This window comes from Eptatretus burgeri, chromosome 11 (genome assembly GCF_056783735.1).
Source record: "Eptatretus burgeri isolate ZD-2024b chromosome 11, Ebu_testis_v1, whole genome shotgun sequence".
In the NCBI taxonomy this organism is placed as follows: domain Eukaryota; kingdom Metazoa; phylum Chordata; class Myxini; order Myxiniformes; family Myxinidae; genus Eptatretus; species Eptatretus burgeri.
The window spans coordinates 91,974,140-91,988,298 of NC_140971.1; the positions used below are offsets into that span (position 1 = coordinate 91,974,140).

Genomic DNA, 14,159 nt, shown 5'->3' on the forward strand with positions numbered 1-14,159 from the left:
ACAAGATTAGATGAATAAACTGCAACAATTTTAAAGTATGCCTGGTGTTGGCTTAATGGTTAAGGTTGTGGGCTTGGGATCTGAGGATCCTGAGTTCAAATCCCACTTTGCTGTTGAATTAACACCATGTAGGGCTGACTGCCTGTCATCCTTCTGAGGTCGGCAAAATGAGTGCCAGCTTGCTGGTATACTGTTTCGGAGTGGCGACTCATCCAGGATTGTCCCCAATGGCCAAGGAGACTGCTTGGGCAGCACCAACACTCTGCACAGAGTATGGTCCCAATGGATGGATGGAATATTAAAGTGATGCAAATAAAGGGAATAATAATAAAATTTAAAATATATAATAATTCTAAAATGTTGAAAAAAAAATGTCAGTAATTAAAATAAAAATATATAAAGAAGAGACAAAGGGGGAGAAAAAGGAGAGGGCAGGAAAGTGGAGAGGAGGATAGAGGAGGAGATCGAGAAGAGAAAAGGGAGGAGAGGTAAGATACACACACACACACACACACACACACACAAGCATTTAAAGGCCATTTTCCCCGCTAAAGCGGGGGTTAGCCTAAGGAGAGGTAAGATAGATAAAATGAAATAAAGTAAAATTAAAGGGGGGGAGGGGAATGGAGGGAAAGAATTGAAAAGTTGTAAGAGACGGAATGTCTAAGTGAATGAAGAGTGCTCGGTGATCTCATGAGGAGCCAACGTGCCGATCCTGTACATAAAGTACAAGGTATTGCTCCATGCATTTACGACTGCCTGTGGTGCTGAAATGGAGAAAAATATGGGAGACTGCCATGTGATTGAACGAATGAATGTCTGAGAAGATTAAAGTGTTGAAAAATTGCTGAAGAGAGGTCTGCGCTGTTGGTTCGTACATCAAGCAAGAGTTCAAGGAAGTGAATACCCAGTCTTTGCCTGTTTTTACCGATGTAGATCTTGCAGAAAACGCACTTAATTCCAGAGATCACATTTGCTGAGGTGCAGTCGATGTGGTCCATGACCAATACTGCTTTTGGGTCATGATATGGAAGTGTTCATCTTGATGAAAAGGCAGGTGCTGCAATGACTCCTTGAACACTTGAAAATTTCAGGTTGGAGGTTAGAGGGTAATGATCCTTTAACCAGGGAATTTCTCAAAATTCTGTCCCGCTTGAAAGAGATGAGAGGCGGTTGTGGGAAAACATAAGTGATGTCAGCATCATTCTGTTAAAGTTTGAAGTTCCTCTGGACGATGTTCTCGACTCAAAAGTTGATAGGATGGCAGATCAATTCTTATCTGCTGCTCTCAACTTGAAAATAACTGTCCTGCCTTCTTAGTAAGATGGCGATATTAGTTAACTACATCCATCTCGAGATAAAGGAACTCAACTCAAAGCTATTTCATCATTTAATGGAAATCAAGATGGCCAATAAGCCTGGTGTTGGCCTAATGGTTAGCGTGGTGGGTTTGGGAACCCAGGGTCCTGAGTTCAAATCCTCCTTTCCCTTTAATTAATACCAGATGGGGTTGACTCTGCCTGTCATCCTTCTGAGGTTGGCAAAATGAGTACCAGCTTGCTGGGATGATTGAGCCATTTGAGTATCCTGTGTTGGAGTGACGACCTGTCCAGGATTGTACCCAATAGCCCAGGAGACTGCTTAGGGCAGCACCGACGCTCTGCACAGAGTATGGTCCCAATGGGTGGATGGATGGCCCAGAAGACTGCTTTGGCAGCACTGATGCTCTGTACAGAATATGGTCATAATTGGATTGGATTGGAAGATGGCCAATTCCCTGGCCCACCTCACAAGATGGGAATAATCATGGCAATTAAAAGAGGAAGTAGTAGTCGTATCTTTTTTTTTTCTCCCCAGTTCTTCAGAAAATCTTATGCAGATTTATTTTCAGTGTGTTCACGTCACGTTTCAATTACACACTTTACGACCTTGTTAATTTATACATCCCATCCCCATCTTTGTCTCGGCACTGCATTATCAGCACGTCAATCGCTTCCATAATTTGGCATCAAATTTAATTTTTCAATTAAAAAAAAACAAAACAAAGCCTCTTACTGAAAGCAGAAGAGATGTCATAAGGTATATAAACACATTCATCTTCAGATTTTGGCCAGAGCTGGACACACTGATGTTCTCTTCTCACAGCAATGTCTCCAAACACAAACTCGTACGGCTTGAAGGACAGAGACCCTGGCAGCCGAGAGAGAGAAAAAAAAACAGAAAGCGGGATAATGGAGCCAGGAAGTATTTTCATTGCAGTCACCAAAATACAAATGAGGAGTCGGGAGGGGGAGAATGATCTAATCAGCAACATACAATGTATTACAAAAACAAAAATAACCCATCGCTTCAGGACAATCTAGTCACAAACAAATAATTTCATCAGCAATCAAAAGGTTTTCCTGCTTTCTGCCTTTTTGTGGAGTTTTTACAACTCCAAATTGACTGATGCTTTGTTTGGATTTTTGTTTTTTTTTAACGCCGACCCCATGTGAATGTCGATGAGGCCTTTTTGTAATGTTTTCATACGAAACACGGAATAAAAGAACAAAAATTAATATCCGCTCAATTTGTTTGCTTTTGGAATTAGGGTTACCTATTCTGCTCATTTTTACTTCGGCCACCAAAGGTGTGCTGTGGTTATGTTTTCACCCGTTTGTCTGTCTGTCAGCAGGATATTTCAAGAACTTCAAGGACGGATTCCAACAAAACTTGGTGGGCAGGTTAGGTGTATGACAAGGAAGAATTGATTAAATTTTGGTGAAGATCTGGATCCGGCCTATCAGGTCAGTTCAGGCATGGGAACATGCACCGGAGCAGCGTGTCACTGCGTCCACTTTCTGACTGGTACTCAGGGGCCTCCGTTTGGCCATCCCTCAGGCAGATTCCTGGCCCATCCCAATCTCCTTGTGATTCCGATCAACCTGCTGCAACCACGAGGCACACGGTCAGCCCATTGGCCTCCTCCACTCATGAGGAGCCCTCGCTGAGAGAACCTGTTGAGCAGGATCAGCGTAAGGAAAATGAACCACATGTCCATACAGCTGCAGTTGATGCTCATGGACTATAGCGGTAACAAATCTAATTTGAGTCTCTCTCAGCAAATTGCTCATTGGACACAAAGTCTGACCAGTTATCGCCAAGGATTCTCTGAGGAAACCTGGTACCGAAGGAGTTAAGTCTTCGTGTTAGATCCTTGGTCAGAGTCCAAGTCTCACATCCATAAGAACAAGACTGGAAGCACCAAGGAACTGAAGACTTTGACTTTCATCCTCCTGCATAGGTACAGACAGCACCATTCCCCATGATCCAATGAATTCATGACTCCCCAAGCCTGAACCAGATGTCTATCAACCTCTGGTGCACAACATACAGAGACATAAATATCACTGCCAAGGTAAGTGAATCTCTCAGTGACCTCAACATCCTCCCTACAAATGGGTATGGAGACAAGATAGCAGCATCCAATATGTCACTGAAGGCCTGGATCTTAGTTTTGACCCAGGAGACCCATCATGCCAGCAACTCGGACTCCTCATTCAGCACCTAGAGGGCTCCCATCAGGATATCTAGTCTCCGCAAAGATGACTGCATCATCTGCGAAACCAAGGTCAGAGGTCTTGACATTGCCAAACAATACACCACAGCTTTTTCTCTCCGACATCCGACGCAGAATCCAGTCCATATAACTGCTGAAAAGTGTGGGGGCAAGCACACACTCCTGACAAACTCCAGTAACAACTGGAAATAAGTCAGAGATGGAGCCACCACACCTCACAGCACTCAGTACCAGAGTAGAGTTCGGAAATCAGATCGATCACTTTTGGTGGCACCCCCCGAAGAGTGAGAATCCAACAGAGGGCATCCCGATTCACTGAATCAAACACTTTGTGGAAATCAACATAGGCTGCAAGCAGCCCCTGCCGAAACACCCAAACCCCCAAATCCCTATTCAGCCTGTTCGCAAACTCAGCTGCCCTCTCAACCTTCAGCTTGCCAACATCCAGCCGACACTGGGATGGTACCATTCTCCCAGATTTAAGGTGCAGCTTTAGAGTTGCTACAACAAGCCGGTGGTCGGTATTGAGGAACTGAGCACTCCGGTAGACCATGCAGTTCTGGATCATCCTCCAGCGACCATGAATGAGCACATGGTCAATCTCCTTTGCCACACCGCCAGCGTTGGAATACCAAGTCCAGTGATGAAGCTGTGGGTGCTTAAACCATGAACCAGCCATCCCAAGTCCATGACATCTTGCAAAGTCAAGGAACTTCGTGCTATTCCGGTTCATAGTTCCAGGCCCATGGGGACCAACACGGCTCATAACCATCCCTATCCATGCCATTGAAATCCCCTAATACTAGAAGAGTATCTCGCCTGGGGCATCGATCAACCATAGACTCGAGCGCAGAATAGAATGCGTCCTTCACTGTGGGAGCATATACAGAGACCAGGAAAATGACACCCAAGGAGTGATGAATCCTCAGTCTCATAATACGCTTGTTGACTCACGTTACCTCAATGATCATTGGAGTTAGCTTATTGGACACAGCTGCAGCAACTCCTTGGGCATGGTAACCACAAGAGCATCCAGACCAGTAGTAGGTTTAACCACCTGCCGTGATCTCATGACTACCCGGTCTCTGAACCTCAGAGAGTGCTGCAATACTAATGTTCAAACATCTGGCCTATCAGTGGGATACAAAACATAAACTGTTCAGCCTGGCTGAGGTATGCGCTCTACTGAGTGCCATTCTAGTTTTACTTTGTTTTATCCTCATCACATAATACCAATGAAGATAAATCCAGATTCGATGGAGTAATGGCTGGATGGTCTGCTGTGAGTCGAGGCGGTTGGTGGTTCAAACGGTGGTTCGAACCACGGCCGAGTCATTCCAAATACCTTAAAAATGGTACGAGCAGTTTCCTCGGCTTTGATGGGCCTGATGGCCTCCTCCTGCTTAGATGTTCCTTGTAAAGGAATTCCACCTTCCTAAGCTCTCGATCACAAACTCCTGTACCTACCATCCCCATTGGTAACGTAAAAACAGTGACAATCCCATCTTAAGCTAATCTGAGACGAGTTCCAACGAAACCATCAGAAATGTCAAAGCATCCGTATCGTGCAAGCGCAGAGGTACAGCAAATGAAGAATGTTGTTCGACTCGTCACAAGTGTGCGCAATTACAAGATGATAATACCTTGGGCAAATGAAACAATGCTGAACACACAAATAGGTGTATTATTACATCACTTACACACCTTTTGTCTTCTTTTCTTGCACAAGGTCAATATTTTCATTGAGCTGCAACATAGTTTTGCACATCATTATCAGATTTAGAATGGAAAACATTAAGTGTCTTACATGGCATTACTTTAATAGAGCATTCCTCGGTTTCATAACCACACCACATTTTCTTATCACCCATGATTTAAAAATTGCTCGAAATTCCTTATGTCTTTGGAAGCGAGAGATGGACCTCGTCGAGTGATTGTTACGTTCGAAAAGGTCAGATTTAATATTTGGTTTGCATCACGGTGGGTTTGTCACATCATTTCATTGTTCATGTCTAATGTCTCACTTTGCTTTTGTCAAACCCTTGAGAATGAAAACATGCCCTTTGGGTTGGCGCCACAAGTAAAGCAATTTGCAAGAACTTTGAAATTATTTATTTCAATCCAGATACCTGGTTGAATTGAGAGGAGTGGGGGAAACCATATACCTGCTGTGAATATTTGAGGGCCCGATGAAATATATATATATATTATAAAGTATCCTGAAGTGTGAAGATGTGTTGAGTTTTGAAGGTGTTGCTCCGTCACCGCGATGCCGTAGTGAGGATATTGGGACAATGGGGTGGCGGAGTAAGAGTCCTTTCCTTTTGTATGCAGCACACAGATGCTTGTTGCATTATTTACCTGGAAGCATGGCTGTGCTGCTGATCCAGTGCCCCTTGTGCACTGCCTAAAATATTTTACTTTAAGAAGAAGAAAAGACAAAGAAAAAAAAAACAACCTCAAACTAGGAAAACATTTCTTGGAAGTGATAAGAAATATTTTCTTAAATCGAGGCATATTTTTCTTTCTTAAAAAAGAAGAAATAAATATTCCAGTGTGTGCCGAGGCAGTGCGTGCGATCTGATTGTAACCCACTAATCATTGGATAGGGGGTTACAATCCCAGAAAGGTCACCACTCTGACACAGGACGCTCAAATGCATCACTTCCCCCCAAGCTGGTGCTCAACTCAATCACAGAGGGCTATCACAGACTGAGTCGACCCATCTAGCACTGTTTTGGCACAGCTGGGGTTTGAACACAGGTCCTCAAGATCCAAAAACAACTACCTTAACCATTAAGCCCCCACCATGCAGGTTATATGATATTGTTGCGAATTCGCGCCCGCCGGCGTGCGAACGGCCACGTGACTCGAATCGCGGCACATCGCCCACCGGACGGACAATTCTGTCGTGACCCTCCGGGAACTATCACCCGCAGCCAGTCACGGGTGGGCCTTTCGACCTCACCACAATCGTGCCAATCGGCCACCCACGTAGGATAGGGTTGTTCGCCAAACTCGACCTACCTAAGTACCCACGCGGATGGTAGACCGGGCGATCGTACCTCGCCACAGGCCGACTCCGGACACGAACCGCTTAAGCGGTCCGTTCCGTGCTATCGGGTTAACCGAGCGGTGTTATCGTCGGCCTCGACGGTTCCAATTAATTATCGGGCGTTTTAAGCCCACTACGAACGAACCCTTTACGTGAAGCAAGATGGAGATTCAATTAAAGAAAAGACGAAGCAAAACGGGAAAACAGTTCAACATAATGCACATTTATTCCGCGGCACACGGAGAGCACACATATACAGCCAAACAGAATGCATATATATCAAATGCAACAAAAGAAACAATGACGCAGAGATACTACCGACTAAGACCGACACACAGCAACACTTAAACAGTTTTACTTCACCAGACTGGCGCCGACACACATTTACTCAAAAGCAAAGGAAAGAAGCCACCCTCATAGGCAAGGAGGCAGACGGGCCCGTAGGCCAATGTGTGCGCGGGACCTGAAGGAGCGGTCAGGCCCGCGAGACCGGGGGGGTCCTACCCGCGTCCTCGTGATGAGCCGCAAATGTGGCTGCGCGACGGTGCCCCGACTTCGTGCTCCTTCGCGGGTTTCGTTGGCACCGCTTGGAGTGGGGTGGGAACGGGGCCCCCTTTCTGCACTATCTCAGCGCGGGGGAAAGGGGGGGGGAATTGTTGATGCCCTGGGGGAAGGAGAATGGTTGGCTGGCTTGGGTCCCGCGATGAGCGATCCCACTGCGACCTCGTCGCCGACCGCCGTCTTCCCTGCCTCGGACCCGAGCTCCTTGGACTCTTCCCCCAATTCTCCTCAGCCGACTGCAGAAAAGCACCTTGACGCCTTGGCCTCCCGACTCCACTCCGCTCTCCAACCCGACTTGACTGCCTCGCAACAACTCCAACCAAAATCTAACTCTCTGCACAACAACTCCTTTCTTTCGCCTCGCACTCGCCGTTTTATAGGCCGGCAGGAGAAAACAATATGCAAATTTCCGGATCAGGATCTCCTCGAGGGCGGAGCCACGCTCGCCGATTGGACGGAGGAAAAGGGGCATGAATCTCCCCTGATCCTAGAATTTGCATATCTCGATTCCAGACAGACGCGCCTGGAGGTGGGGCCAAGCCGCCCCGCGCTTCCTAATTGGACGGATCAGAAGTGGGCGTGTAGCATTCCTGATCCGAATTCTCCTCGGAAAGGCCGCTATTTGCACTCGCGGCTCGGCGCGTATCTTGTAAGAACCCAGGACAGCCCAACGCTCGGTGCTCACAGGTGGTGCGGGAATGGCCGTAGAAGGAGGGAGGTGAAGGTGGTGGAGGGTTTCCGGCGGTGGCCGATGGCCATGGTGCCGTTTGGAATGGCGGTGATGCGATGTTTGCAGGAGCGAGTTGTGAAGGTAAAGGTCGTGGCTGTTGGCGTTGTTGTTGTTGCCTGACGGTTGGAGCGTGGTTGGTTCAAAATAAAGATAGAACAGAAAAACGGCTATCTCAAAGCGTCGCAGCCCGAATGAATCACATTTATTCCCTCTAAACAACGCGTATGGGGCTAACTACACATGTTCTTACAGAGATATCTCACCTACGGGACCTGAATGGTGATTTGCGAATTTCCACAACCGTAACAATATGTTCCAACCACTCACTCACATAAATGTAGAGTAATTAGCCCCTGGTTGGACTTAGTCCAAAATGGGAGCTTATGAATTGGGTCTCGTCCATCCGTGCATCCGTCCATCACCATATTTCGGGTAAGTATTGACAAATTTTGTTCAAAATTGGCGAAAAGACTACATTATCGTATAAATAAGTGCATGATTTTATTTCGAGATTCGATCAAAGATGGCCAACCGGTAGACCGGCGGCCATTTTAGTTGTAAATGAATATGACCTCGCCCTTTAACTCCGTACAGCAAAATTACTCAAACAACGGGGGCGATGACATTTTATGTATTCTTCTCCTTGTTTCTAGGTGGGATAGAAAGATGAAATTTGGCATAATCCGCAGTTTCGCCTACATCCGCATTAACTTAAAACCGGGATTCCAAGAAGAAGAAGAAAAATCACAAAACCGTCAGTAAACGAAAAATATCTGAAAACGAGACGTGGTCACAAGATGCCGCCTGTATATTCTTTATTTTTTTTGGTTGTTGAGTTTAATTTTGCAAGAAAATATTGCTAATTTATACCATGCTGGTGAAAACACTCCCTGCATTGACTTGAAACACCAACTGGTTGCATAATGAAATTAAAAGTTCAACATTCATTTGTCTTTGGTGCAAACAATCCTGGTGCTGGCGGCTTAACGGTGAAGGTGACTGTCTTAAGATCTCAGGGTCTTGGGTTTGAGCCCCTGTTGTGCCGTTAAACAATACCTGGTGGGTTTACTCAGCCTGTCATTCTTCAAAGGTCAGCAAAATGGGTACCAGCTTACTGGAAACAGGGGCACTGCATCAGCAGCACAGCCATGCTCCCAGCAATGATGCAACCAGCAGCCATAGGCTGCATCCAAAATAATAATATTTGGTGTGAAGAAATCTCCCCCCCCCTTCCCCCCCCAAAAAATAATAAAACTAAAATGTGGCATTTCTTGAAATAACCACATTGGTTACTCGAAGAAAAGAATTCTGGTTTTAAGAAAATATCTCAGAAATCTTTTTTAATCAAGAAAATTTTTTATTGTTTCAAGAAATAATTTCCAACAAAGAAAAAAATCGTTTTTTTTATCAGTGTAAGTTGGAGGAGTAATTTGGAGTTTGTTCAGGATGCTGATATAATAGCTCGTCTATTCTACGTCAAGGGCACCGTGTGGTCCACCAACTAATGCCAGCAGATGGAACACCCAGTTAAAGTTCATCTATTGCCACATACCTCGTCACTGGATGAAACCATTGGCTGGATCAGTGATGGGCAAATAGAAAATTCCAGTGTTTGGTCTGCTTACAGATGAGCCATATATATATCGATCAATGTCATTGATTGATTAATAGCAATTGAGGCTAATAAAGTGGGGGGGGGGAAAAATCCAAGAATGGAGAGGTCTTCATGGAAGAAGCAACAAGAGGAGAGACGTGAAATGAACAATCGAGCGAATGTTATGCTGGACACGAAAGAAAAAAGGTACGGAGGAATCCGAGTGCTCGTGGTAAGTCACCGTCTCAAAGCAATTGCAGAAACAGGGTTGCACTCAGATACATCTCTTGCTGGACATCTAACCTCGCTGCTCCACCGGTTTTTCTGCTTGTTGTTGGACAAGCTCGCTGTTCCGTGTTGTTGGATTGCAAAAGAGGGACATCTCCTCCATGGTCCCGAGCAGGGCACACGGTGCATTGGGACTGGTGCACTACCGCCAACCCAAGGGATTTGCATGGCCCTGGGCTTTTCAGCTGTCAAGGCATGCTGACTGCATTCAATGCATATCCAATTAACAGAGAACTGCATCAGTAGCTCGATGCACACCGGTAATGACACAATTTGCTGCAACAAGCGAAAAACAACTGAGAATTACACTTTCACAGATTGCTTCCATGTGGTCTTAAAGGAGGACATTGGGACCATACTCTGTGCAGAGCGTTTCGTGCTGCTTAAGCAGTGGTCTTAGAGCATGACCGTTTTTCTTTTTACCCAATCAAAATTCTGATTTGATTGTTTTATACTCATTACCTCCTCCACCGAAGGTGGATGGAGGTTATGTTTTCGCCCCTGTTTGTCTGTGAGTTGGATATCTCAAAGAGTTTTTTGACGGATTCGGACAAAATTTGGTGGACAGGTTGGGTGTGTGGAAAGGACGAACGGATTACGTTTTGGTGAAGATTCAGACACCAGAATCTTTGAACCCATTTTCCCACCTGTGAAGCCATCTTCCACATCCTCTTCAATCTCATTCTTCCCTCCAAGTCTTCAAGACAGATGTTCATCACCATCTCAGATCATCCCCAATCTAAAACCATGATCTTTTCACCCTCTGTTAACACTGCCACCCCACTTGAAGCCCTACCCCAAAGCCCACATCCTTCCAAATTTCCAGTTTTTCCTTCCTTGTCCATCTTGTCAACCCCATGTGTCGTACTCCTCATTCCTCGCCACTCTGATTGTTTGTCCAAGCCACTTTTGTCCTTCAATTCTGATGTGGGTTCACCCTCTCCCCTCACCCTCATCTCTTCTGTTGTGTCCTGATTTCTATCCCTTCAGAGTTCTATCCCTTCCACGAGTCTTGACTCGACACCAAAAAAAATTTTTTTCATACCAAGAGCTATAATCCCACCTTTCTCCTCCTTCCCCCTTTTATACCATTCTGGATCAGAAGACACTTAAACCTCAAAAGCCAATTTGTATGAGAAATACATGGACAACGTCAGATTGAGTACGACAAAACAGGCCTTCCTACTCTCTAATTCCTGTCTGTCATTTCATCAGTGATGATGGAGAAACTGTCAAGGTACGTATTCCTCAACGCACAGTTATATGTGAGTGTTGTTTGTGTTAATTTGATCAGAGATGTAAATTCACACTGTAATGACATATGGTACCATCTGTGTATTGCTAACATAGTGGATGAAAGGAGATGAGGGTAGGGGAGAGGGGAGGGGTAAATTTAGAGGAAGATGATAGGAGAGAGAAAGGAGGTCGAAAGGAACGGGGGCATCAATGCAAGGACGTTGGGAAGAGATAGGAGTAAACTTAGAGGGAAGGTACATGTATGGAGGATATGGGATGAGGGTGAGAGGTGGGAGCAGGGAAGGAGGATCCAAAATTCCACCCATTTGCATACAAAATTAATTACCCAATTAACACTCCAGAGAAGCTGTGACAAGCCTTATTGAGCCAAATAATTGAGCAGCATTGCATCAGACCAACTTACAGTTCACATTAAAAAAAAATAATAATAATAATTATCGAATGACCATGGAAATGATGAATTTCGCAACAAATTTATCAGGCGTCTTCATAAAAATAATATTAATTTTTTCAATGTCACGGTGAATATCAATGGAAGATTACACAGGTATGACCGAATAATAAAGCAGCAACGGAACAGTTTATGGATCTTCAGGCGTACCTTTCCCATAGTACCAACTGCTGCGGAATCAAACCTGTGTGTCCTGGATTTGACCCGACATCAGGAGATGCAGCGAGGCAATTTTTAACCCAGATAAACATCTCCGGAGGTGTTAGTGCCCTTGCGTGCGGGACTGCGTGTGGCCTATTGCCCCGTGTGACCTGCAGCACCTTGCTCATACAATTGTGTCGTGGTCAGTGTTGCAATGAAGTTTCCTGGTTTACAACATTATGCCTCGAGCTGGAATTTATTTTGGAGCGTGTCCCTGTGCATATGGGGATTTTTTTTCTTTCTTTCTGTGTCCCACCTGGTCATTCCACGTCGCCAGAGGACTTGTAATGCTAGCGGGTCGACATTTCCGGACTCGATGACCTTTACACCATCACCACAACCATGTCTTGGGCTGCACTTGCAACTCTCAATAACTAGTTTCCCTCTGATCTTTTTATTATGCCTCCACTGCTGAAGGCGTTATGTTTTCAGGTTGTCCATCCATCCGTACGTACGTACATACGTCTGTCAGTGCAAATTCTTTCTGTTTTCTCTTCAACTGCTTATCCGATTGACACGAAATTTTCACCATAGGCGCGACTACTCATGTGGGATGTGCTCATGATAAGTATGACGTCATATGTCATGTGGTATGGCAGCCATGTTGGAAAAAAGGTAAAACTTTGGACCTCTGTATCTCTGAAACCACCATCCATGGAAAAAATTGAAACTTGGCACATGTCAAGTACTCCCCATGGGAAAAGTGGGACTTTTGGGGATGATGCCATAGGTGGCTTCATTATGACGTCATAATTGCATACGTCGAACGCTTTATCCGATGAGTACGAAAATTTTTGAGGGTCATCTAGGGCTAAATTGTATGGGGGGGGGGGGGATTGATGACGTCATTGGTCACGTGGTTCGGCAGTCATTGTCTTTTTTTTTACATAAAAACCTTCAAAAATCATCTTCTCCAGAACTGCTTGACAGATCGAGGGGAAACGTCACACGTTTTGCAAGCTTTGGAGATACCAGGGTGTTCATGAATAATTAATAGGTCACATGGTCTAGTAGCCATATTGGATTGAAGGAAAATCTTTAAAAATATATATATATTTATCTTGAACCGCTTCATCAACCGAAGTGAAACTTCACAATTATGATCGAGCAATCATGAGGAATATACGTTTTTTTTTGTTTTTTTTTAACCTGATTGGACATATGGTCTGGCAGCCAGAATTATTTAATTTTTTTAAAATTCAGGTTCAGGGATTTCAATCAAAACTTGGTACAAGTATAATAATGGGGGCAGAGGCAGATCTGGCGACGTCGCAACATCAAAGAGTGCCCTTCAAGTTGTCTTTATCCTGCTTATTATAGGAATGATTTGTTTGACCTCATTGTTTGTTTTCTGCATCCTCTATTGTTCGACACGATAGTGCAGATGTAGTGCCCTTATCTTTGAGCTGTCTAGTCTGCATCCAATTATAAACTGTCTGATTGGGGTTTTGCATACAGGGCGTTGCAGCACAAAGTGCATCGTCCCTTGAATAAATGTTAAGCTGGATTTCCTCTCTGCAAGCATTAGTTGGTGGACGTTAAAGATGTCTCGGCATCTTTTGTGTTGAGTGGGTGAGTTATCACCGGCACCCTGGAACAAATTACAAGTTCCTGCTCAATTCACCTTCAATTGAACGGCAGGCCTTGCCAGCCAGTCTGTGAAAGACTTTGCCTAAAAACATTCCCTGGCCTTGCAGTACATAATCCCCATGAGTATAGCATCAGGGGCTGGCAGAATGGCCACAAGGGTTCACATTCGCCTCTAAGCTGTCTAGCCTGGGTTTGAATCCCGACACAGCTACAAATTGTCATCCTGGTGTTTCACAGGCAGGGTGATTAAATGTGTGTGTCATCTCTCGGATGGACATTAAACTGGACATCCTGTCTGCCAGCATTCGTTTGTGGACGTTATAGACCCCACGGTGTCCTTCGTGAAGACTGGGTGAGCTATCACCGACACCATGAACAAATTCCAAATTCCTGCTTCAACTACTGCTGGGAAGGCAATGGCAAACCATCTGGTGTAACTCTTGCCAATAAACTACTTCGATAGCACCGACGCCCTGTAATGGAGTATGGTATGGCAGAATCAGAAAGAATAGCATTCAGTTGTTTTTGTTGTCAATGGTACAGGAAGCTGCAAATGCATGCCATTCCCCTCCATCGACAGGTTTTGTGTTAATTTGTTGCTTCGACTTTTTTAAATCCCAATTTTGCTTCCTTATGAACCCTGTTTTTGTAAGATATATTTTAAAATAAACGACTCCAAATCACACTTCAGTCAATTCCACCATTCTCACCTCAGCCTGGACGTTCCAAATAACTTGATCCACACGAATCGCTCCTTTTTGAAGCTGAAAGAGTGAAACAGAATGATTAATCGACTTTTCATTGATATTTAAAACATCATCTTAGTCCCTATATTTTAGATTATAAAATGGAGAAAAATCATAATTATGAAAC

General features: G+C 44.8%; 1 protein-coding gene across 1 annotated transcript in view; it reads right to left on the minus strand.

The window, feature by feature from the left end:
- LOC147017653 (uncharacterized) overlaps positions 1–14,159 on the minus strand; it is a 52,284-nt gene that overhangs the window by 21,302 nt on the left and 16,823 nt on the right. The window contains exons 8-10 of the mRNA XM_085847391.1: positions 13,997–14,050; positions 5,264–5,306; positions 2,056–2,190 (exon numbers count right to left, since the gene is read on the minus strand). Of these exons, the coding sequence (XP_085703517.1) occupies positions 2,056–2,190; positions 5,264–5,306; positions 13,997–14,050 (232 nt within the window). The remainder of the gene's footprint in view (positions 1–2,055; positions 2,191–5,263; positions 5,307–13,996; positions 14,051–14,159) is intronic.